A 23,716-nucleotide genomic window follows, 5' to 3' on the forward strand; every position below is an offset into this window, starting at 1 on the left:
CACTGTCTACCACCTTCACGTTTTAGTTTATCAACTAGATTCTTTGTTTAAATAGATTTAAAGTGTAAACTTCGAAAGATTTTTATTCTAAAATTTATAATCCCATTTAAATGGAAAAAAACTATTTTTCTAGCACACATTAAAACAAACATCAGTTTTTAAAAATGCTTGTCCATCAACTATATAAAATTATGTCAGGAACAACTTATGTACGCTGTACTTCATTGAATTTTTGTACCCATTGAATTTTTATAAGTGCTTGTAAATTAAATGATAATGAGAAGATACTGAAAATAAAAATCTGGCTTAAACATAAGAAGAGCAGAACCAAGCGCTGATGCAAAAGGATCACCAAACTGTTGTAAAAGTTATCCTTGAATGTGAGATTTCAAAACAAGACACTAATCCCGATGATCTCCATTCTACTTAAGTGTATTACAGGGGAATTAAGTAAAAGATTAGAAAAGTATTAACTCCCGTGTGTCGTCTATTAGTTAGTGTTGGTGAAGGCTGGGAAAGGAGGAGCTCTCACATCGCTGGCGATATCCCTGGAAGCTCTGGCATGCTGAATTGGGATGGCATCTTCCCGCAGGTCATAACCCGTCATCTTGACATCTTCCCACGCTTGCTTATATTGTTTCTGCAAAGGGAGATTGCAATGCCACAGTTAATCTGAAGAGGGAGCCACTGAGTCAGCATTACTGACGTGTTTAAGAAAACCTGTTAAGTTACATTGAAAATTAGTCTCCCCTTAAGATTTGTAAAATAGGCTGGCGCTGTGAATTGTGTAAGACTGTTGAATCACAGACCTGCACCTCTGAAACAAATAATACATTATATGTTAGAAAAAAAAAAAGTAGAAGAGAGCAGGAAGGGAAAAATGAGGGGGAGACGAACCATGAGAGACTATGGACTCTGAGAAACAAACTGAGGGTTCTAGAGGGGAGGGGGGTGGGGGGATGGGTTAGCCCGATGATGGGTATTAAGGAGGGCACGTATTGATGGAGCACTGGGTGTTATACGAAAACAATGAATTGTGGATCACTACATCAAAAACTAATGATGCATTGTATGGTGACTAACAACATAATAAAATAAAATTAAAAAAAATAAAGACTAGAAATAGAAGGAATGATAGGGAAATGCCTTTTGCTAAACTCCCTCTGGAGCGTATCAAGTTAAGTTCCAGTTAGGCAGAAAATAATGTGTAAAGTAAGTGGATGTGTAGTCCCCTACATCACTGATCTGTATGGCATTGATCTTGGACTGCAGCATCCCTGGAGTGTCAGCTGGTACATTCACATTCGCCTTCTCTCTCTCCCAGGCATCACGATACAATGGCTGGTAAAAAGGAAAAACAAAGGATGGCTGATAAGTAAATAAGTCAATTGCTACATGAATAAAATTACAGGTACAATTAAAGGTTCTCTTTGGATATTCTCAGATATAAATGTAGATCACATTTTGTTTTCATTTGTGCAGATCTTTTTTGTTTTTTTTGTTAAGTTGGCTCCATGTCCAGTGTGGAGCCCAACACGGGGCTTGAACTCACGACCCCAAGATCAAGATCTGAGCTGAGATCAAGAGTCAGATGCTTAACTGACTGAGCCACCCAGGAACCCCTTCGTTTGTGTTTTTACTTAAAAGGTGCCAATAGTGACTTTAACGAGAAGAATATATTGATGTGTGATATAATATAAATAGAAAATGAGTCAGAAATATGGTAGTAAAATGATCTTTTTCATTAATTCACATGTAATTATCTGGCAGGTATTTACATTTCAGGTAACTATGATAATCCATATCACTAATCAATTCCTGGCTTTCTTGGCCCAAGTAACTATCATAATATCTAATATTGAGGCCACCCCTGGACTTTTCAACTTACCTCATGCTTGAAAAGCAATAAAAAGGTGGCAGTTTTGTGATCATAGTATTAACTGGTGGACTTGTATTACAAGCAAGAACTCAAAATGTATTCAAAGTGTGTATCAGAGTCTGTGGAATATAAAGATGCTTACCACACTTATGTCAACCAAAGAGTCATCTAAGTAAGTGAAATATGGATACCGTTACTTGATTGACTATATGAAATTCTATCTGGATACATGAATGTTCAAGGTTCTAATGCTAGTGTTAGCAATTTAAAGTTCACAGTCAGAATTCTCATTGAGACTTCTTCAATATGTCCGAATGTATCATCAACCCAGCTTACCTCACTGATCTGTACAGCATTGATCTTTGCCTGGATGACTTCAGGGGTATCAACAATGCTGGTGAATTTGAAGTCCTCAGGTTTTATACGATACAACCTCTCATTCAGGAGATTCTGGGCATTCTTCACTCTCATCACTTCCACAGAACCCTCTGGCAACCATCCTATACCCTTCAACCATTCCAGGTCTGATTTGTACACGTTCTGCATGAAGAAAAGGACCACAGAGTGCATAGGAGTCAAATCTGCCCATGAGAGCATGACGCCAGCAGGCCACGCACTCCCTCTATCTAAATCAGCTGGGTGGCCAATCCCATGAAATAGAAGGATCAACATTAAATATTAATATTTGGGTGCTACATCCCTGGCATGCATCGCTGGGAGAAGTTCACAGTATCCTACAGGAACTGGAGCAGGGCTGACAAGGGCCACTTGTGGATGACAGAGAGCAATGTCACATAATTTTGTTTTTATACAAGGTTGAGCTTCTGTGCTCGCCACTTGAAATCTGCCTTTTTTGCTGAGAATAACATCTGTAAGAATTTGCGAGACTAAGGTCTTTAGATGCATATATAATGAGGAAAAGATATATACTTTTATTTGTATACACTTCTCTATCTATATATAAATATATACACATACATTTTCCCTACATGTGCGGGATAAACTTAAAATGCAACATTTCCTTACGTTCACATTTATTTCTGAAATTTAGATATCTGATCATGCACATGTAATGGGTTAAAACTGGGACTGAAATTTTATATCTAATTACAGAATAAGAGAGTGATTTTTTTTGTCTTAATGCTTAAGGCCTTGCCACATGAGAAGGAATCCTCTATAAGACAGAAAATGTTCACAATAACTCTGCCACCATAAAATGTACAGATTATGTTAAGTTCTATTAAGATTACCACTTAAGTTACGTCCCTAGGGAATACACCATGATGATATACAGAGACACACGTCTCCCCAAGAGTCTGGTGATAAAATACGCACATTGCTCTGCAGTTCGTAGGCCTTCTTAGCCTGGATCACATCATTCTGATCTGGCAAACATATCCACTGGTGCAGATAATTGCGATAATCAATATCGCTAACCAGGACCTGGCATTTCTTGGCCTGAACAATTGACATCATGTCCGACGGTGTATTGTGAATTCCTTTAGACTTCTCATAAGCTTTCTTGTACTCTCTGTCACTCTGGATCTTGGCAGCATGTATAGACCATACCAATTTGGGGTCATCTTGTAGGGTGCGGAAACCCACGTGGTGGCCCAGTTGCTTACGGTAACCTTCTTTGTATTTGTACTAAAGTTGTGAAAAATAAGAGAAAAAGACATATGAAAATACTGTAGTAAGAGGATTTTTCATTAAATGTTTCCAGAATATTTTCCTCACCTTAATAGAAATTTAGCTTAACACTGGCAGTCCTTACAGATTTCAGTTCACTTTAAGGAAAATGGATAGGGCTATTTTAGGTACTTTGATAGAGAACATGAGGAAATCAGGAGGGTAGTAGTATGGCGAATAAGAGTAATTACAAAAAATTATAGCTGACATTTACTGAGCAATTACTATATGCCAGACACTATTACAAGTGCTTCAAATATATTGGGTTGATTCATGTGAAATTACTGAATTTTTTAGTTAAAAATAGTTGAGTAATAGCAACTACAATCTCATTTAATCTTCACATCTCTGTGAAGTGCATAATATTATTATCACATATTTCAGATGTGGAAAATAAGACACAGTGGGTGTAATCCTGGTCTCGAAGGTTGCCTGGAAAGTGGAACATTAAGTCAGATGGTCCCCCAAGAATACTAACAATACCTCAGGTAGGAAAAAGTGATTTGTGTGGTTTGGGAGACAGATAAAAAAAAAAAAAAAGGTGTATATTTCACAGGAATGGAAAGCAAGGTCATTGGCTTGAATCAGATGACAACAAAAGGCCTGGGGACAAGAGTTTCCATCTTGCCCACACCTAAGTGTCTTAGGACTAGAGTAAGATAGTGTCTGTTTCTTTTCGATATTTGGATAGCATAGAAAAATTTGGACAAAAGGGAGGGAGAGAGAACTGGGAGTAAGGCAGATACTACAGACTGGCTATTGTTTTTAGAGATAAAAGTGAGAAGTAAGAGGGAAGAAACAGGTGGATACAGGAGATAAAAAACAGAGAAAAACCCAGAGAAAGGGAACAGGGTTGCTTAAAGATTTGGAGCTGGGGGTGGGAGGTAGGGAGCTTGGTAGGATAATTATTTTAACTAAGTTTTTAAATTACTATTAAATGAATTTCAAAAGGTTACTAAGAGCATTACACATAAGCCTCCAGTAAAAAATCTTATATATATATAATGTGTTTTCAGTCCTAAGTCTTTTATGAAATTTTCAACTGTGGTCTGTACTTATGGAGAATGTCATAAATATTTGGGGGATTAAATGACACTGGTCAACAATCAAATATATTGATTCCTGAATTTTTCCCAAGAATTCTGCATAGATTCTTCATGCTTTTTTAACTTCTACTTAGAAACAACTTAGAATTATTTATACAAATACCTCATCTATGCTAACCTTAATGTGTTTCATTCCATTTTAATGTTTTTAAATAGAGAAAGTCTTCAGTGAAAAACAAAATGAAATTGTTTACATAGTTTTTTTTTTAAAAACCCAATTTTTACAAAATACCCTCCCTATCTGTTGTAAGAAGAGAAAAACCACAAGGAAATAGAGGCTGTACCTCACTGGCGATTTCTCTGGAGGCTTTGGCTTGTTTGATTTCAATGGCATCTGCTCTTAAGTCATAGCCTTTCTGCTTGGTCTCATTCCAGTCTTTCTGGTAAAGTTTCTATTGAGGAAAAACACAGGTTTGTTTACAAAAATTGAAAATAAGTCAATATACTCAAAGTACCCAAAATATGAATCATATGACATAATGTAAATGAAGACAGCATAAGGAAAAACAGTCATTTCTGAGTTTTTCTTCTGATTGTTGGCTATTTCCTTTATGGAGTACAGGATACTTCTGACTAAAATTTTAAAGCTAAACATCTAGATCTACTCAATGTTTGAATATTTATCTTCATCACAATATGGTACACATCTGAAAATACCCCACCATGCAATATGTGGAAACTAAGAATCAACTATGAAGCTAGAAAATCTTCATCAAGGTATCATGTAAGGTCCAGTCAGATTTTTTTTTCTAATGTTGCCTTTTGACTTTTCAGAGGTCCCTGCTAAAGGGATGTGACATAGGTATTTATATATATCTTACTCTTTGAATAGGATTAAAAATTGTCTTTTCGCTTTTCTAATGGCTTTGAAATGTCAAGCAAGACAGTTCTGGATCAATCAAAAACCTATAAAGATAAAAGAGACTGTTACCTCATACTCCCTCTAGTAAGAGAAATTTAACTAGGGATTTCATTATTCTCAACTAATATATGATGAAACTGAGCTGTGGACATTGGATATAGAACAATGCTTTCAAGATTGAAAGGAGGACCCCAATAGGATTCAGATATCCCAACTCTTTGTTGGATATCCATGGCTCTAAACTCACGTTTAAAAGAGAATTTCCATTCATACTGCATTGGGAATGGAAGCTAAAGAGAAAATGTCTAGCACCAAAAGCTGTATATATCTCTAAGTTAGGTAATTTGTCCATTATACCACACCCCACAAGCTGACATATATTGTCCTATAAAGGCTTTTACACTTCATATTTATGCTACTTACATTGCTGATTTGCAAGGCATTTATATGGGCCTGCAGCATGACTGGCGTGTCAGAAGGAATGCTGATGTTGGTTTTATCTTTATTCCACGCATCATGATATAGTTTCTGTGGAGAGAAGGGAAATATTAATAGTGGATATCTGAAACATTAAGCCTTAGAAATTAACCTGGAAATTTTTTTTTTTAATGTTTGTGATGGTTCATTATATGTGTTAACTTGGCTAGGCCACAGTACCCAGATATTTAGTCAGACATCATTATACATGTTTCTGTGAAGGTAGGTTTTAGATGAGATTAACATTTTTATCAGTAGACTTTGGTAAAGCAGACTACACTCTGTAATGTGGCTGGGTCTTGTCCAATGAGCTAAAGGCCTTAATAGAAAAAAGACTGACCTCCGCAGAGCAAGAAGGAACTTTGTCAGCAGACCATCTTTGGACTTGAACTGCGACTCTCCTGTAGGTCTCCAGGCTACTCTGAGTTTATAGACTTGCCAGCCTCCATAATCATATGGCCCAATTCCATAAAATTAAATCTCTTTGTGTGTGTGTATGCACAGATAGATGCAGTCTACAGATCTACCTACATCTCTCTCATATGCATATATAAGCACACATATATACATGTACATACATATATCTATATCTATACATATTTATATCCCCTACTGGCTCTATTTCTCTGGAGAACCCTGACCAATACAACATCATACCATTTAAAATGCAGCATTATGCTACAGGTTTTAGCATTTAATAGGAGTTAAAGAAATATTTGTTCTACTTTGGCCTTTACCAAACTGGCCAACAGATTGTTAGAGTTGCTCCCGTCACTCCAAGTCCTCCAAGAGGAACAGCCCACATGCTCAGTTTGGGTGGCATCATGTGAGAACAGAGTCCCGCAAAAGGCATGCTTGGTAACAGGATGGTTCTCACCTCACTTATTTGCAGAGAATTGGCTTTTGCCAGGACAACGTCTGGTGTGTCAACAATGGAAGTGAACTTCAAGGCTTCTGGCGGCGTTCTATAAAGTCTTTCATTCACCAGGCCTTGAGCATTCTTCACCCTGTTCATTTCTACGGAGTCTTCTGGCATCCAGCCAATGCCACGCAGCCACTCCAGGTCTGCCTTATACACACTCTACAAAGATGTGAGACAGAAATTATGTCCATGGTTAGACACACCATCTCTTAATTGCAAAGTAAAGTCCGTGGGAGTGAGGGGTTGATAAGCACAGGAGATGGGGCTTCCGAAAAAGTAGGACCTGAGATTTTATGGGACTCAGGGGTTTTAATATCAATGGCAGAGTCATCTGTAAAAACATACTTACATATACTAGCTGTGAAGAGTGATAAAGTCATAATAATGCTGAATTTCATGATAATCATTTGATACTTCCAAAAAACTACAGAACTAACAACACTTTTAAAGGAAATTTTGTTGAAGCTCATTCCATTTTAATCCTACAATAACTGACTGTAGAAAACTCTGTTTAGTGTATTGGATATAGTATAATAGTGGCAGTTTAAAAATATTCAGATAATTTATGTTTGCCTGCAATATATTTTCACTGCCAGAAAGTACAGATGACATGACGAAAAAAGTCTGCTATCTAGGCCAGGGAATAAAGTACATGGCCTAAGTTGGGTTCTTCATCTATATTCTTTGATTCCTAGGACATAACTCCTGACTATGGATTATATATTAGACAATGTGAGTGGTGCCCTCTTGGAGGTATGCAGTGCATAATCCACGAGTCTATCCACAGAGGTGTCCATCGAGGCACTGCCTAGACAATAAATAAATCTATGTCCTCTCATTCCATCTCTCCCCAAGTTTGTGTTACGTACATCGCTCTGCAGTTCATAGGCCTTCTTTGCTTGGATAATGTCATTTTGATCAGGTAAGCATGTCCAGTGATGCAGATGATTTCGATAATCAATGTCACTGACCAAAGTCTGACATTGTTTGGCCATCACGATGCCTAACATGTCCACCGGGCTACTGAATTTGGTCTTCCACTTCTGGAATTCCTTCTTGTACTCCCTTTCACTTTGAATCTTCCCTGCATGTATGGCACACATAATCTTGGGGTCATCTTCAATGCTCCGGGCTCCAATGTGGTGGCCTTTCTGTCTCTCGTACGCTTCTTTGTATTTGTACTAAAAGGAGAGAAATAGAGCCTTAGAAAACCAGTTTTAAGACCACATGCATGCTGACAACTATGGAAAACGTGAACACTCACAAGCAAATGGGTAAGAATTTCATATGGCAAACATTTTGGCATCTCCTAATAATTTTAAAACTCTTTTACACTCTCATAACTGTAGCATATTCATATATCTTCACTGGTGCAGCCCTTCTAGCTACAATTCCAAACTGTGCTATTCTTCTCTGTGACAACAAGGGACAAAGTCTTAGAAAGTAGGAAGCAAGAGTGGGGGATACATGTGGAAACAATTGTGAAATGTGGCCCACCAGCTTCACAGTGGCCATTCAGCAATGTGACACCAAAGGGGGTTGGATGGAGGAGACTTACATCACTGGCAATGTCCCTTGAGGCTTTGGCACTTTTGATGGAAATAGCATCAGCCCTCAGATCATAGTCCTTCATCTTTGATTCATCCCATCCCTTGGTGTAAAGTTTCTAGGCAGAGGATAATACACAACAGAAAGATAAAAATGTTTTGGAAAAGTTAATAGGCCAATTCCAGACAGGAAAGTGTAAGGTGGAAAAAGTATTTTAATGAATCCTAGGAAGGCTTAAGAGACAATCAGGAAACCTCTTACTTGGCTGATATTGGCAGAATTGCTCTTGGCCAGTAGGATTTCTGGGGTGTCCGGCATCACGTGGATGGAGGCTTTGTCAGCATTCCAAGCTTCTGTGTATAAATACTATGGGGGAAGTGAGATAAAACCCTTTGTTAAAGCCCATACATTACAGTTATTTTCAAATTTAACACATTTTGCGGTTAAAAAAAAAAAAGCCCTTTTAAGTAAACTATTCAGAGGTGAGGGAAGCAAAAGGGTACTGGGGATATTGAAACATGACAATATTTAAATATTTAAACTGCCATATGATAGCTTCATTGCTAATATGAAGTGATATAATGGCCTCAATTATTAACTCCTTTCTTCCAGTGAATCTCAAAGCCTACTCATAGGAACTCCAAGGATGGAACCTGGCTATAGAATTATGATATAGTAGAAATCCTAGACTTCAGAGTTAATCCCAAATTCAAACCCAACTCCACTATGCCCAAGCTGTATAATCTTGAGAAGGGTACATAATGCCTTATATTCCTCATTTCTAAGAGGGGAATAATCATATTTTTGCTGAGTGCTTTTTGAAGATTCACCATAATATATGTAAAATGCCTGAGTCACAGTAAGCACTCAACAGATTTTATGGTGTTTCCTATTCTTATTATCACTGCTGTGCTAGGTATGGTATAAAATAGAATTTCTAGAGAGTTTTAATACTTCAAGCTTTGGAGTTTGCTATCTGAGAGTCGACTTCCTATTCTGCACTGAGCACCCAATCTCACTACCTGAATGTTTGGCAGATGTCCAAGCAGGTGTGGAAGAAGTCAGGTGAGTTCAATTCAATCTAAAGTGTGCATATTAAGGACCTATCTGTTGGATAAAGACTGAGCCCAGTATCAATACACAGATTGCTAGAACTCCGGAAAAAAGAAGTGATTATCTGTCTTGTGTAAGGGTACTGAAAGCTATAGTAGCAGCTCACTTTCTGGAGTAGATTTCCACAACTGAATAAGGAAGAGCAAACCAAGCAACTAATTTGAGTTGCTCACTGGCACTGCTATAAACACCATGTTTCCCAGACTTCAGAACAAAATGCTAAATGGCTGTATATTCCTTACAGGATGCAGAAAGAGAAGTCAATGGTGTGAGTCTGCTCTGCCTAGGAGAATGTACAGGGAAAAGTTAACGGATCGATGGATGTTTCCACGTCACTGCTCAGAAGAGTATGTGCATTACTCTAGAGAAATTGTCCTATGCTTCCTCATGCACAGAGAATGAGGGGATACAGTGTGAAGAAGCACATGCAAGCCCAACTAGAAATCAAATAGAGGCTCTGTTGAAGGCCTGCGTGAAAATCGGGCCCATTATATCTCCTTTCTCTGGAAACCCTTGAGGGCATTTCTCACTTTATGAGCCAAGTCCATGGAAGGTATGACTCAGGAAATGGAAACCGTTGGATACTCACCTTGCTCATCGTCAGGGCATTACTCTTGGCGAGGACAATCTCTGGGGTGTCTGTAATGCATGTGAATTGGAGCTGGTCTGCGGGCTGGCGGTACTTCCTTTCACTCAGGATTTCTCCAGCTCTCTTCACCTTCTCCACCTCTACAGAGCCAATGGGCACCCATCCAATGCCTCTCAGCCACTCGAGATCAGCCTTGTAAATAGCCTGAAAATGAAATAATGTCAAGCATTACCTCGACAGCCTGGTGTCTGATCTTAATTGAGCAGAGAAACAATGTATAATGCTGAATCTGACTTGTGTGAATTTCTGGGAAGACCCATAAAACTGACTGACTTTGGTGCAGTGGCTAGCCAAACACTTTGTCCCTGAAGGGAGCCAATGTTTGCTGGTTTAAAGACTCCTAAAATCTGTGCTCACTTTGGCAACACATATACTAAAGACTCGTAAAATCTAATAATATGCAATTTCATTGATGCAAACCCATTTTAAGGAAACCAGTGATTGCCACCTGACTGGAAGTATTTATTCTCTGATTTGATTGCCTGTTCCTCCTTGTGTGGGAATAATACTCTATCAGAATACAGCTTGTTCCCATCCCATGGGGCAGTGGCCTTCACAGCCAGCCACATATCATAAAGGTGAACACTACTAGCTGATCACATGTTGAATTAATGTGTTTTCTGGGGATAGCAAAAAGGGCATCTTTCTTCATGTGATTCTATATACATGCTTCTAAACCAAAGAGTACATGTATTTTTACTTATTTATCTTATCCTCAATCCCCTTCCTTGTGTTATAATTTAAGTAAAAAACGATATTTTATCTCTTCCTCATTTTTCTTCTTTGAATTTAAATTGGCTAACGGAGAACTTTTCTGATAAGTAAAGGTAACAGTTCTTTTTACTTGTATGGCTTTGGGGGAAGACTCTTTTTTACAATGCCATTGTGTTTATCATTCCTCCAAAAGTCACTCCTTGTCAGAAACTGATCAAAAAAACAAGGAGCTACTATGCCAATGAGGTAGCATTTGAGTCCTAAGGACAATCTACTGGCTGACAACAGAGCTATTGTTTTCAGCTTCTTAGAAAAATTGTCTCAATATGTACAGTTCATTCTTAAACTCCCTTGCACAAGTAATAGGTATTTCTTTTTAAGTTAAGCAGTCAGAAAAATGATAATGCAATCAATTCATTTGGAAAATTAGGTTGTGTTAAACCAGCAATCCTGAACCTGGCATCAACGAACTTGAATGGAAAAATATTATATCTTTATTTTTATTAACCTCTAATTGAAATACAGCATTTCTTTCGATTATAAGTATAGGCTACAGATCATAGCAGCATTAGCACTATATGAGACTTTGTCAGCAATAAAGATCACAAATATTTTCATATCCTATTACAGTTGTTGCAGTCATCCTGAAATATTTATGCTCATTACTTTTTTAAAATTAAACTAGTTATTACACCCAGTGCTAGATCTTTTATTTAATGTGTTAAAAAAGTATACATATTACTACATCATAGATTCACTTTAGTATTTTCATAACCATATTTCGATGTGATCAATTTCTTCTGAAACATATATCCTGCATTTTATGCATTTCACGGCATTGTCTCGAGAAGCTGTCCCTAGTCTCACAGGACTGCCAAAAGATTCCATGGCACAAAAAAAGTTAGAACCCCTTTAAATAAATCTTTTAAACATGTGCTGATTTGGTCAGCACCAATGAAGTAATCTGTCACATGGACCTGTTCTATCCCTGAAAGGGAAAAAAAACACCTAATAAAACCCTCATCTCCTCCTCCTAAGGGAAGGTGATCTTGTCTGAAACAATCCTTTCTTTTCTTTTGCTAATAACTTCCTTGTCCTACCCTCCTTCCTATAAAAACCTTCCATTTTTTTTTACAACTCTTTGGAGTTACCTTCTACTTGCTGTATGGATTGCTGCCCCATTCATGAACTGCTTAATAAAGCCATTTAAATCTTCAAATTAACATAATAGAAATAAACACATGCCGATGAATATTAGACCCACTCACATCACTCTGAAGGTCATATGCCTTCCGGGCCTGAATGATGTCATTCTGATCAGGCAGACACATCCATTCATGTAGGGGATGTTTGTAGTCTATGTCACTGACTAAGGTCTGACACTTCTTGGCCAGCACCAACCCCAGCATGTCCACTGGGCTGCTGAACTTGGTCTTCCATTTCTCAAAGTCTTTCTTGTACTCCCTGTCACTCTGGATCTTGGCCACATGGATCGACCACATTATCTTGGGGTCATCTTCAACATTCCGGGCCCCAATGTGGTGGCCAAGCTGTTTGCGGTAGCCTTCCTTGTACTTGTACTGAAAAAAGTAAAGGGATATGAGTCTAATGATAAGAACATCTCATTTATATAACATTTTATAATTTCATACACACATTATTTCTTTGGATTTTTCCTTTCCTAGTGTGAAAGAGAAAGGTTAATATCATCAACCCCATTTTATAAAGTAGAAACCTAAAGCCTAGAAGGGTTTTAGGTGATTTGTTCAAGATGACATCACAAAGTAGGTGAGAGCTACTAGTTCTTAATATTCTTCCCTTCTATTAAACTGCACTACCTACTTTACATTTGATTGCTTAACAAGTAAAGATAAAACATCTTGTACAATCTAAAAGAACATCTACTTAAAGATGTGGCTATTTTTTTCCTAAAAATGTGTTGTTAAGGACATTTTAGAATATATCTCTTATAATTAGAATTAATACTGAATGCCCTGATTGAGAGAATGGGCTACATTTAGATAATCTCACCAGAAAATATCTTCCTTATTAGCCTGTTATATCTTTGAACTTTCACCATGAGAGAGTCATGCCTTGGGTTAACATTCTATACTTTTAAAATTCAAGAATAATATGTATGGTCTGTTTTACCATGAGATGATCATAGTGTGGGCTCTTCTAGAAAACGTTTTGATAATAGAAGGAATGAAGTGTAAATCTAAGGCATGGGGTCCCTCCAGAAGAAGGAAAGCCTGGATTTGGGTCCTAAGGAGCCCTGGTACAAAATGAGGGCACTAGATACCCTCAAGAGATGTTTCTCATGAGAAGGGAAGGACTCCAGAGAAGGGACAAGTGGATGCTGAGAAAAAGCTTTGCTTATTTCCAATTTCTCCTTACAACCAGTCAGGGGCATCTTGATAGGAGAACCTCACTAAAAGTTACAAAGAATGAAACAAAACTCTAAAACGCATCCATCATCTGGTCTTCCTTTAATGCCAGAATAAATGGACAGAAGTAGTAGGAAAGAATTCACATTTTTACTGGCTGACTTACATGTGCTGTCAGTGTTTCTACAAACATCTGCATCAATTGCTGCTCAACTTCTGAGGCTCAAAAATATGAACCCATTTTTAATGTCTATAAAACACTCATTCTTAAAGACTATCCTTCTATCCCTGACTGATTAACAGGTATAATGGACACAGTATCTCGTGGTTTTGTTTTTTTATTTGCAACTTTGTACATGGGGGCAATCATTACATGAAATTGAGACTTGTAGAGACAACCAAAATTCTGGCAAGAAAAATTATAAAAGCTGCCATTTGGGAACATCTTTGAGTAAGAAATGCCTCTTCCAAAAACATCAACTTACATCACTAGCAATATCTCTTGAAGCCTTGGCTGCCTGGATTGGGATGGCATCCAAACGCAAGTCATAGCCTTCCTTCCTAGACTCTTCCAAAGCAAGTTTATAGAGTTTCTGTAGAAAAGAGAATCATTAATCATTACTCCTTTCATAAAAAATAAAGCTGTTTACTATTAGATTTTCCCCGTCCTCATTTAAACTATAGAAAGAAATCCACAAAATCAAGTACGAGGGCGGGCTTCTACAAAACTGCTTCACAGGTGCCTAAGGACTTTAAGGCACATGTTCTAAACTTTGGGATTCTACTCATTGCTCAATTTCAAGAAAAAAAATCGGGGGGAGGGGAGGAAGGTCAGCATGTGGTTGCCAAAATTCTGTTTTACCAAATAAGCACATGTAAAAAAAATATTTACTTTCACCATAATATAAAAGAAAGGCCATCTTAAAAGGAGAAAGAATAAGGACATTATTTTCCAATTGAATATATTTGGATTTAAGAAAAACTCAATGTATTGTATTTATTTTTTCTCATTTTGCTATGGAGTATCATCACAGACATGATCAATCTGTAGAGTAGGCTTTCAGAATAATTGCCCTGATGAAAGTGCTGGTCCTGAAAGAGATGCCTAGAAAAATGCTTGCAAAGAACATTAAATGGTAACCAGAACATTACTGAAGCAGCAAAATAATACAGCACATGATAACCACTGGGTTCCAATACCTCACCTGCCTGCTAAATAACTGTTCAATCAAGTAATGACTTGATACCCACACTGACCTGTAGGGGAAGGCAGTAGGAATATGATTCCCATTGAAGTATTTCTCCATAAGCGTTCCATTCCCTGATATCCTGTTGCTAAAAGGCTGGTTTATACTGTAGACCTACCACACAGGCCAAAATTGAATCAAGAGAGAACTCTTTTCTACCGATTTATAAGTTAGTTGAAACATTTTACTAAGGAAATAGTTACAACAGCTCATTTTTGCCTTACTGTTCATTATGTGATCAACAGTTCACTCACATCACTGTAGTTTATGCGGTTGAGTTTGGCGAGCATGATTTCTGGTGTATCTGGCATGACGTGGATCGTTTTCTTATCATTGTCCCAGGCTTCGGTATATAAGTGCTGTGGGGAAAAAAAAAATTATTTTGGCATTCAGACATTTTTCTTTCGACTATGTGCCACTCACCTCTCCTCTAAACAAAGTAGAAGAAAAATTACTGAAGTTGCATAAATTCCTACTTTTCATGTAGATAAATCACTATTTCCAAGAGTATGTAGCTTACTAGTTTACTATTTCACTGACTCCGTTATTACCATTCCTTTATTAAAATTCTTTAGCAATTCTGGAAAGTATAATTGGGTTGCGGTATTTAAACTCTGCAATTACGAAATAATTACAGCACATAGTACTTTTAATAGTTTAGTATCTTGAAGTATTATTAAGTGACTATGGTATTATAATGGAAAAATCATTTTGAAAGGTATCCTAAATCCTAAAGGAATTTTAGGAATGCAATAACATGTCAGATTTTTTTTTTTTTTACCTTTTTCTATGGTGAATTCTTCAATCTAACAGTGAGGAGTAAAAACTCACCTTACTCATATTCATAGCATTGCTCTTTGCCAGAACCTGCTCTGGAGTGTCAGTTATGCTGGTAAATTTCAGTGTCTCTGGACGCTGACGGTAGATATTATCACTCAGTATCTCCATCGCCCTCTTGGCTTTAACAACTTCCACGGAACCAATCGGAACCCAGCCAATGCCTCTCAACCATTCAAGGTCTGACTTATATAAATTCTGCAAATCAGCAGATAAGAAACATATTTACTAATTCAAACTTCAGATTCGTAGTTACAAAATGGCTAAAGAAATACCAAAGTACGGAGGAACAGATAAAGCTCCCAGCCTAGCTGATCACTCATTCACAAGCATTACTGAATCCTGAGAATAATTTTTTTCCCTGAGCATTTTTTGGTACAGAGGATTATACCAAGAATGATGAAAGAAGTTTTGTAAAAAGTAGAAGGCACCCATGCTTGAGGGTATTACAGGATTTTAACACAAAAGCAGAGCTTCTTTAGCTTTGGAAAGTGCACTCTAATAGCTTCCAGGAAGACCCCACACTCAGACCAATGCTGTGAGTGCTGCAGTCACAAAACCTCTTGCCTTTTTTTTTTTTAAGGCAAAAGAGGTGAAATTCAATTATAGTAATGAGTTTCAACCTGCAGTAATGCTAACCTTCGTAAATCACACTCTTGACTTGCATTTTTTAAACTGTGATATAATTAACATGTAACAACATATAGTTTCAAGTGCACCACATGATGATTCAGTATATGTATATATTGTAAAATGATCACCACAAGAAGTCTAGTTAACATCCATCACCACACATAGCTACATTTTGTGTGTGTGATAAGAACTTTAAAAACATCTTTATATCCACCTTCAAAATCACGAAATGTCAAGTGTGTAACGTGGTGTTGTAAAGATAATATATTAGATATTACCCTAATTATTCATTTTATTTTACTCTCAATAGTGCATGCTAACTGCTTTTAAGAATTAGATGACCAGTTTTGAAAAAGACAGGAATATCTTAGTATTTTCCTGTCAGTAGGTATAAAATATGTTTATTAAAATAACAGCATAATATACTTCTGTTCCTACTTCTTCCTCCCTCCACACCCACATGTTTCTACCTCTTCAGCCAAAAATGTACAGCCATATATTTTTGGGAACTCAGTTTCATCTAATTCATGCAAAGGAAGCCTGAATCACCAGAAAGAAATATACCTGTATATAATCACCAATATATATTTTATTTCCTCTTTTACATATGACTTTTGGGGAAGAAAAACTGAAATAAACTGTAGTGCTTTCCGTGGGAAACTCTTTTTAAACATTTAATCATATGTTGTTTAAAATATACAAATACATTCCAGTCCACTGGTATTAGTAAAAAGCCAGGGACACGTCTTAGATCTGCTTTTAACGTGCAGAACCAGCCTCAGGGGTACTCACGTTGCTCTGGAGGTCATAAGCTTTCCGAGCCTGGATGATGTCATTCTGGTCGGGCAGGCAGGTCCACTCATGCAAAGGATGTCTATAGTCCACATCACTGACCAAGGTCTGACACTGCTTGGCCAGAACGATACCAAGCATGTCCACCGGGCTGCTGTACCTGGTCTTGTATTTCTCAAATTCTTTCTTGTACTCACGGTCACTCTGCACTTTGGCAATGTGCAGAGACCACATTATCTTGGGGTCGTCATGTACTGCTCGGGCACCAATGTGGTGACCCAACTGCTTACGATAAGCTTCTTTATATTTGTACTGAAAGAGAGAAACCAGTGAATAAGGAGGGAGCACCAAGGGCTATTTCCTGTCATTGTTTTTGTGATGAGGCTTTTCTCTGAAATCCTTAAGACATTAGGGGGGTTTCAGGGCGCCTGGGTGACTCAGTCGGTTAAGTAGCTGCCTTCAGCTCAGGTCATAATCTCATGGGTCCTGGGATCAAGGCCCCCGTCATCGGGCTCCTTGCTCAGTAGGGAGTCTGCTTCTACCTCTGCCTCTCCCCGCACCCTCACTCATGCTCACTCTCTTTCAAATAAATAAAAGATATTAGGGGAGTTTTATCACGTGCTGCTGAGATGCCACACACTGGAAAATGCTTACTCCCAACAAAGAGGATGTTGTACTCATTTGCACATTTCCATAGAATCATACCACAACGATCCCTTTATATTATGGTAAAAAAATTTATGTTGATAAAAAGTGATTAAAAAGTGAACTTTGAAAAAGTGAGTTGAATTACAGTGATAAACAGTGTCTCAGAAGTCGGTTATGTGGGTGGACTCAACTGAGAGGTTTATTAATCTTTTTTTCTAGGGCATTCTGAGAAACAAGTTCCTCTGAACAAATAATCTGGAAGAGGTAGTTTAAAAATAGGCAATTTTTGTTGTTTTAATAGGTACAAAGTTTCAATTTTGCAAAATGAAAAAGTTCTGGGAGTCTGTTGTACAATAGTGAGAATACACTTAACACTGCTGAACTATACACTTGAACATGGTTAAGACAGTAAATTTTATGTTTTTTTAATCATGATTAAAAAGAAAAACCTACAAAAATGGACAATTTGCTACTATTTGGATTAAAATTGAAGTTGTCCAGGAATCTGAGGTCTTCATTTTCAGGGTAAAGGAAAATTGATTTTATGGGCCCCTCAGCAAGGACACATAGCTTTTCTGCTATCCTCTGTCCTTCCTCAAGTCATGGGGGGAGAACTCTGTAAAAGCCTGCTTCTTTCCTGGCATCTTTATCTTGAGTGTATCCTGAGAAGAGCTTATAAGGTTTTATGAGAAGCTCAACAGATGTCTATCTAGCTTTAATCAAGGTACTCAATCTTATTAAGCAAAGACCAAAGGACAAGAGTCAATAGAACCACATTCCAGGCAAGGCTTTGTCTCTATGATGCTTGTGATCTTGGGCAGGTTACCTACTGTCAAATCCTCAATTTATTTGCCTACACAATGAAGCAGGTAAGATGGGAGACTACAGATCCATGGATGATGACTACAGAGACTTCCAGCTATGATCCCCTGTAACAGGGCCTTGGCATGTCGGTAGCAAAGGGAAGGATGTGATCAGCTCTTACGTCACTGGCAATGTCCCGGGAGGCCTTGGCAGCCACGATAGGAATGGCATCGCTTCTCAAGTCATAGCCTTCTTTCTTGGCTTCTTCCATGGCCTGGCGATAGAAGTTCTGAGGAAAGAAGTAATGGTTTTTAGATATAGTACTCACTTGTACTCTAAAAATGTATTTTTGTCAAAAGAAGACTACTTTGGATGCAGAACTAACTGCACTAATATGTTAAATCTTTTTTAAAAATCTCTTTCTTTTACTTTCTATTTATGCAAGCCATTTAAGGTGAAATTTTACATTCAGCAGGTTTTAACATTGCAAGTTCTCTTACACAAATCCTTATAGATTTTAGACACCACGTCAATAGCTTTCAAATGGGTTGGATTGTTTAGCACCTGCTCTTCTCATGAAACAACCAAGAAATGTTGATTTATTTAACTCCAAATTTGAATCAGAAACAATTTTATTAGCACAGAATAATGCACAATACCTACCACTATGCGTACATATGCAAAATCGAGCAGTGCTGAACTAAGGGTAATCTGCTGTTTGTGAGTGTTTTTGTTAATATTGATTTGCTCCCTATTCATTTGTCAACTGCTAGAAACTGCTAGCAGACACGGGAATAGCAGGTACAAAATTGATAAAATTATATTTGATCTTTTTTTTTTTTGCAAATTGGAAAAACCACCCCACCCTGTTCAGTTTCTGTGGCAGGACAGATACACACAGAAAGTGGAACACAGCTGTTCCATGGGAACACAGTTTGAGAACCAGTGCATTACACAAATCATCTATACTGGAGGTGGTCAGCCTTTTTTACTTGCGAGCCACCTATAGGAATTTTGACCAATCCTGTATCATGTTAAAATAAAATTTTAAATAATTGCTAATATTGTTTTTTAATCAAAATATAAGTAAAAATATACATTTTGATAATTTTTAAACATAAAAAGTAAAAATTATTGCATCTCTTAATGCTATTTTTGTGATTTATAGGAACTCATGGTACCTTGATTGAAAAGGTTTTGGTGGACATTAATGAATTAAATTGTCAGGCAGTTTTTTTTTTTTTAATACTCTCAGGCATGCATCACATTAATGCACAGGTATGCCTTCCTTTCTTCTCTTTTTAGAAATAAAATCTTTATAAAATCTTACCTAGTTAAATATCTTAATGTATGTCTTAATATTTAAAAATGTGTATTTTCCTTATTTTGAAAAATTTCAAACCTATAGAAAAGTTTTAAGAATAGTACAATGAACAGCCAGCTACCCATTTATTAACGCTTTTGCCATATTTACTTTGTCTTTCTCTTGTGTGTATGTGTGGTATGTATATTTCTTATTTTCAATAATAACCAATTGGGAGTAAGTTGTAGACATCATGACTTTTATTAAATTTGGGAAGTTTAATATTGACACAATACTGCTATCTAAGAGATAGTGAATACTCAAATGTCACCAACTGTCCCAGTAATGTCCTTTATAGCAATATTGCTTTTCTACCTAGAATCCAATTCAGGCGCATGAGTGGCATTTGGCTGTCTCATCTATTTCTAGGCCTTTAATCTGTGCTTTTTGTTTTAAAGTAAAAGAAGCGTGACTAAGAAAGAAGTGGACACCACTTTAACGCAGGGGCCCTTCCAGGCGGATAACTTAGAAGGGTCCTAGGGAAGTGGAAGCTATGCTAAGTGATCTGCTTAAACCAATGCAAGCCAGCATATCCATTGGAAAGACTTTGTGTTACACCTCAAGGACACCTAAAGTTTGAAGGTAGCTCATCTTTATGCCTCCAGAGACATAGTTCTTAAACTGGTCTATGATGGAGTAACTTAATCCTTAATTTCAGTTTCCCCCCTTTCGTCTATTAAGAGAGTTACTGAGTCAAAGAATGCAGTCACAGAACCCATAGACAGTTCTAGAAAAAGGATCTGGAAATCACTTATGGTTTTAAGGGCAAACAATGACCTTGATTCTTTAGGGCTTTATCTTTCTTCCTACTTTACAATGTTCTGTATTTTGTCATTGTATAAGGCTGTATGAAGACAAAATTTTAAATGTAAGGAAAAGCTTTAAATAGTGTGGCAGAAATAATGAAAACTAATTTGCTTCATTATTATGCACCATTCTCATGTTATATTGAATTAAAAATGCTGGAACAGTATCTGAATTTTAAATATGATGCAGAGGTGCTTAATTTTTAAATGACTTAAGCATCCCATAAGGAAGCTACTCTATGTTTTTAATGTAGATTATTAATATGTGACAAATTACATTCTTCCCAAGATAAGATTTTACAAGGAAAAGCTAAGGTGAAAATAAGAATAAATTTGATACATTTGAGATAAAATCCCAAGGGCATTTGGACTTCTTAAAAATTCCTGGAAATGTTTATTTTATAACTGGAGAGTCAAATAGCTCCTCTAATGGATTTTTCCTCGGAGGATGCTGTCCTTATGCATAAGTGGAAAAAATGTGTCTAAATCATCTCATGTCTTCAGGCCAGACAGATTTATTTCATTCTTTCAATATTTGAAAAAGATGCAGGGTTTCAAAAAAGAGAATACTTCTGGTTACCATCAAGACGTTTTAAAGCTTGTTTGATAAGTTATTTACCCAAGAGAACTAGAACAGGTAAATGAGCATTTAAGAGAAAAAAAGTAAAATGTGATTTTTTTTTTTTTTTTTTTGGTTTATATTTATTGAGCTAAGTATGGAATGAAGGTACCAGTTGGGTTGAGAAAAACTCAGGAGAGCTATTCTGAAATCTAATCTTCAGGAGACAGTCTTTAGGAAATTAACATGCTCATGTAATTTTAAAGAGAATAAATCCAGCTGAAAATTGTAGAAATAAAAGCCCAATTTCCTTTTAGTCTGGAAAAAAAAAAAAAAAAAAAAAAACCTTGACCAAACAAACAAAAAAAACACCTATCTCATCTGACCTAATTTTAACAAAAGGGAAAGCTTAAAAGATCATAACAGTTTGGGATAGAAACTAATTTCATCTGTGTGGGGTAAGACAGACCTCTTGGGAAAAGCTAAACCAACAGAGAAGCTCTGTGGCCAAGAGAAAAACTGCTCACTCAAATTGCCAAGGGCAATCAAATACTTATGATCAGGCTTGTCCTCTGGTCTATTTAATAATGCTGGAGGAAGGGAAATTGTATCCTCTTCATTTCACTTGTGATGGTTACTTGATACAGCATGCCTCTTCTTTAGGGACACATTATTATAATAAGAAGTAGTTAATACAGATAGAAGAATGAATATGGTCAAGTCTTGAAAATGAATACTTAATTTTCCAATGTTCTCAAACTGAAAAGTCCCTTTTTTTTTTTTTTAAATGAAGAACACAAACATGTAAGAAATCATTCACTTCTTGAATAAACCAGATAATTGTTGACTTTGGGAAGTATAATTGGGCAATAAGCTGTTTCTGCAGCAGTATTTCTGGGTTGCCAAATATGTGATGATAAGTTTGGTGAGGCGGGAGATAACATATAAAAAGTATATTTTATTGTCCTCAATTTTGAAATGGATGGATTTGAGAATTCTCATTTCAGTTCTTGTAAATAAACTTCAAGTTATTTTGAGCACATTACATAGATCTAATAATGCATGGTAACTTGAGTGTAAAGGGAAGAAATTAAAGTTTATTAAGCATCTATTTTGTGCCAGGCTCTAAGCTGGGCATATTATATACAACCTTACTTAGTCACCACAAAAATTTTTCAAGATATGTATTTTTATCCCATTTCACAGGTGAGATAACTGAAGAATCACAGAATACTGAAGTACTAATCTGATAAACAGCAATTATTTTAAAATTAAAATTATAAGTTTCAATCATTAATAGTTGAGAGGTTTTTTTCTCCTGACATAGAAACATTTTTGTATTTCTCTATTTCTGTATCTTTTTTATCTATCTACCTCTTGATAGATGGCACATATATTCAGGGTAGGGTGATGGGCATAAAAAAACAAAACTAAGCTAATTGGTGTACATGAGAATTAAATCCAGAATTCTAAATTTACTATATCAGCAAAAAATCAATGTGTTCAGATCAAGAAACCAAAACAAATGGTCTTACCTCACTATAATTTATTTTATTTTGTCTTGCTAACATAATTTCAGGTGTATCAGGCATGATGTGGACTTGGGTCTTGTCTTTGTCCCAGGCTTCTGTATATAAGTGCTGTGAATGATAAAAAGGGTAATGAATGAGAAAAACAATGTTTGTTGTAAATAGGAGTCTCTAGTTTAGAGATCATGACAAAGTTGAAAGCTAGCCTCCTATCTATGTTGTGTGCTATATGCCAATACTCTTCGATCTCTTTGAAATTACAAGATACTTATTGTCACTAAATATAAACATAGACTAATATATGAAAAGAAACCGTGTGTTTTTTGTTACATGATCACCTCCAATTAAATTACAAGCAAGTATTTTCCAAGCATATACACATATCCCTATGTGCTGTGGCTACATTAAATTCTTCCCATGGTTTTGTTTGTTTATGAACTGCAAATGTAACTGGATATGCCATCTCCAGATTTCTTTTTGATAAATTATGGAGATTTGCATTTGACTTGTTTGTTTTATACTCACCTAGATAAGTACCCAACAAGAAATAAACCTTGATATCAAACCATATATTACTCTCTTTGATTCAAACAAGTTGACCACCAAACAACTATCCTATTCTTTGGCTATTTCATAAGAGATGTCAAAGCAGAAATTCCCACATACATTTTTGGAATCCTGATGTAACTGAATAGAGAAAGCAATCAAATCACTAAACACAATATGGCAATTGGATAAAATGAAAAACACTAAATTAACCATAGATATTCTCAAGGACGTATGGTCCCATTTTAGTTTCCCCCCAATTGGGGGCTCACCTTGCTCATATTGAGGGCATTGCTCTTGGCCAGCACCTGTTCCAGGGTATCAGGCACACTGGTGAACTTCAGCTTGTCCGGAGGCTGGCGGTAGATGTTGTCACTCAGTATCTCTGCAGCTCTCTTGCACTTGACCACATCCACAGACCCAATGGGAACCCAGCCGATGCCTCTCAGCCACTGGAGATCTGATTTGTAAATGTTCTGGTGAGATCAAACACAAAAGCAAGCCTTACTTAAGCTGTTATGACACTTGATTTAAAAAAATGAAAGAAAAAGACTGAAAAACTTTAATAGCCAAACTTCATGTCTATGTCTTTTCAAATATGAAGCC

The 23,716-nt window shown here is 36.8% G+C and overlaps 1 protein-coding gene across 20 annotated transcripts in view; it reads right to left on the reverse strand.

The window, feature by feature from the left end:
* Positions 1-23,716, reverse strand: part of NEB (nebulin) — a 215,213-nt gene that overhangs the window by 84,095 nt on the left and 107,402 nt on the right. For all 20 annotated transcript variants that reach the window (XM_064586520.1, XM_064586524.1, XM_064586538.1 and 17 more), the window contains exons 78-96: positions 23,383-23,586; positions 22,571-22,675; positions 18,489-18,596; positions 16,856-17,167; positions 15,425-15,628; positions 14,848-14,952; positions 13,832-13,939; positions 12,228-12,539; positions 10,186-10,389; positions 8,745-8,849; positions 8,494-8,601; positions 7,805-8,116; positions 6,891-7,094; positions 5,960-6,064; positions 4,959-5,066; positions 3,215-3,526; positions 2,216-2,419; positions 1,237-1,341; positions 533-640 (exon numbers count right to left, since the gene is read on the reverse strand). In XM_064586520.1, coding sequence (XP_064442590.1) covers positions 533-640; positions 1,237-1,341; positions 2,216-2,419; positions 3,215-3,526; positions 4,959-5,066; positions 5,960-6,064; positions 6,891-7,094; positions 7,805-8,116; positions 8,494-8,601; positions 8,745-8,849; positions 10,186-10,389; positions 12,228-12,539; positions 13,832-13,939; positions 14,848-14,952; positions 15,425-15,628; positions 16,856-17,167; positions 18,489-18,596; positions 22,571-22,675; positions 23,383-23,586 — 3,333 coding nt within the window. The remainder of the gene's footprint in view (positions 1-532; positions 641-1,236; positions 1,342-2,215; positions 2,420-3,214; positions 3,527-4,958; positions 5,067-5,959; positions 6,065-6,890; positions 7,095-7,804; positions 8,117-8,493; positions 8,602-8,744; positions 8,850-10,185; positions 10,390-12,227; positions 12,540-13,831; positions 13,940-14,847; positions 14,953-15,424; positions 15,629-16,855; positions 17,168-18,488; positions 18,597-22,570; positions 22,676-23,382; positions 23,587-23,716) is intronic.

This window comes from Mirounga angustirostris, unplaced genomic scaffold, assembly GCF_029215605.1.
Source record: "Mirounga angustirostris isolate CCGP_5_RB_7025 unplaced genomic scaffold, mMirAng1.0.hap1 SCAF_3, whole genome shotgun sequence".
NCBI classification, from domain to species: Eukaryota; Metazoa; Chordata; class Mammalia; order Carnivora; family Phocidae; genus Mirounga; species Mirounga angustirostris.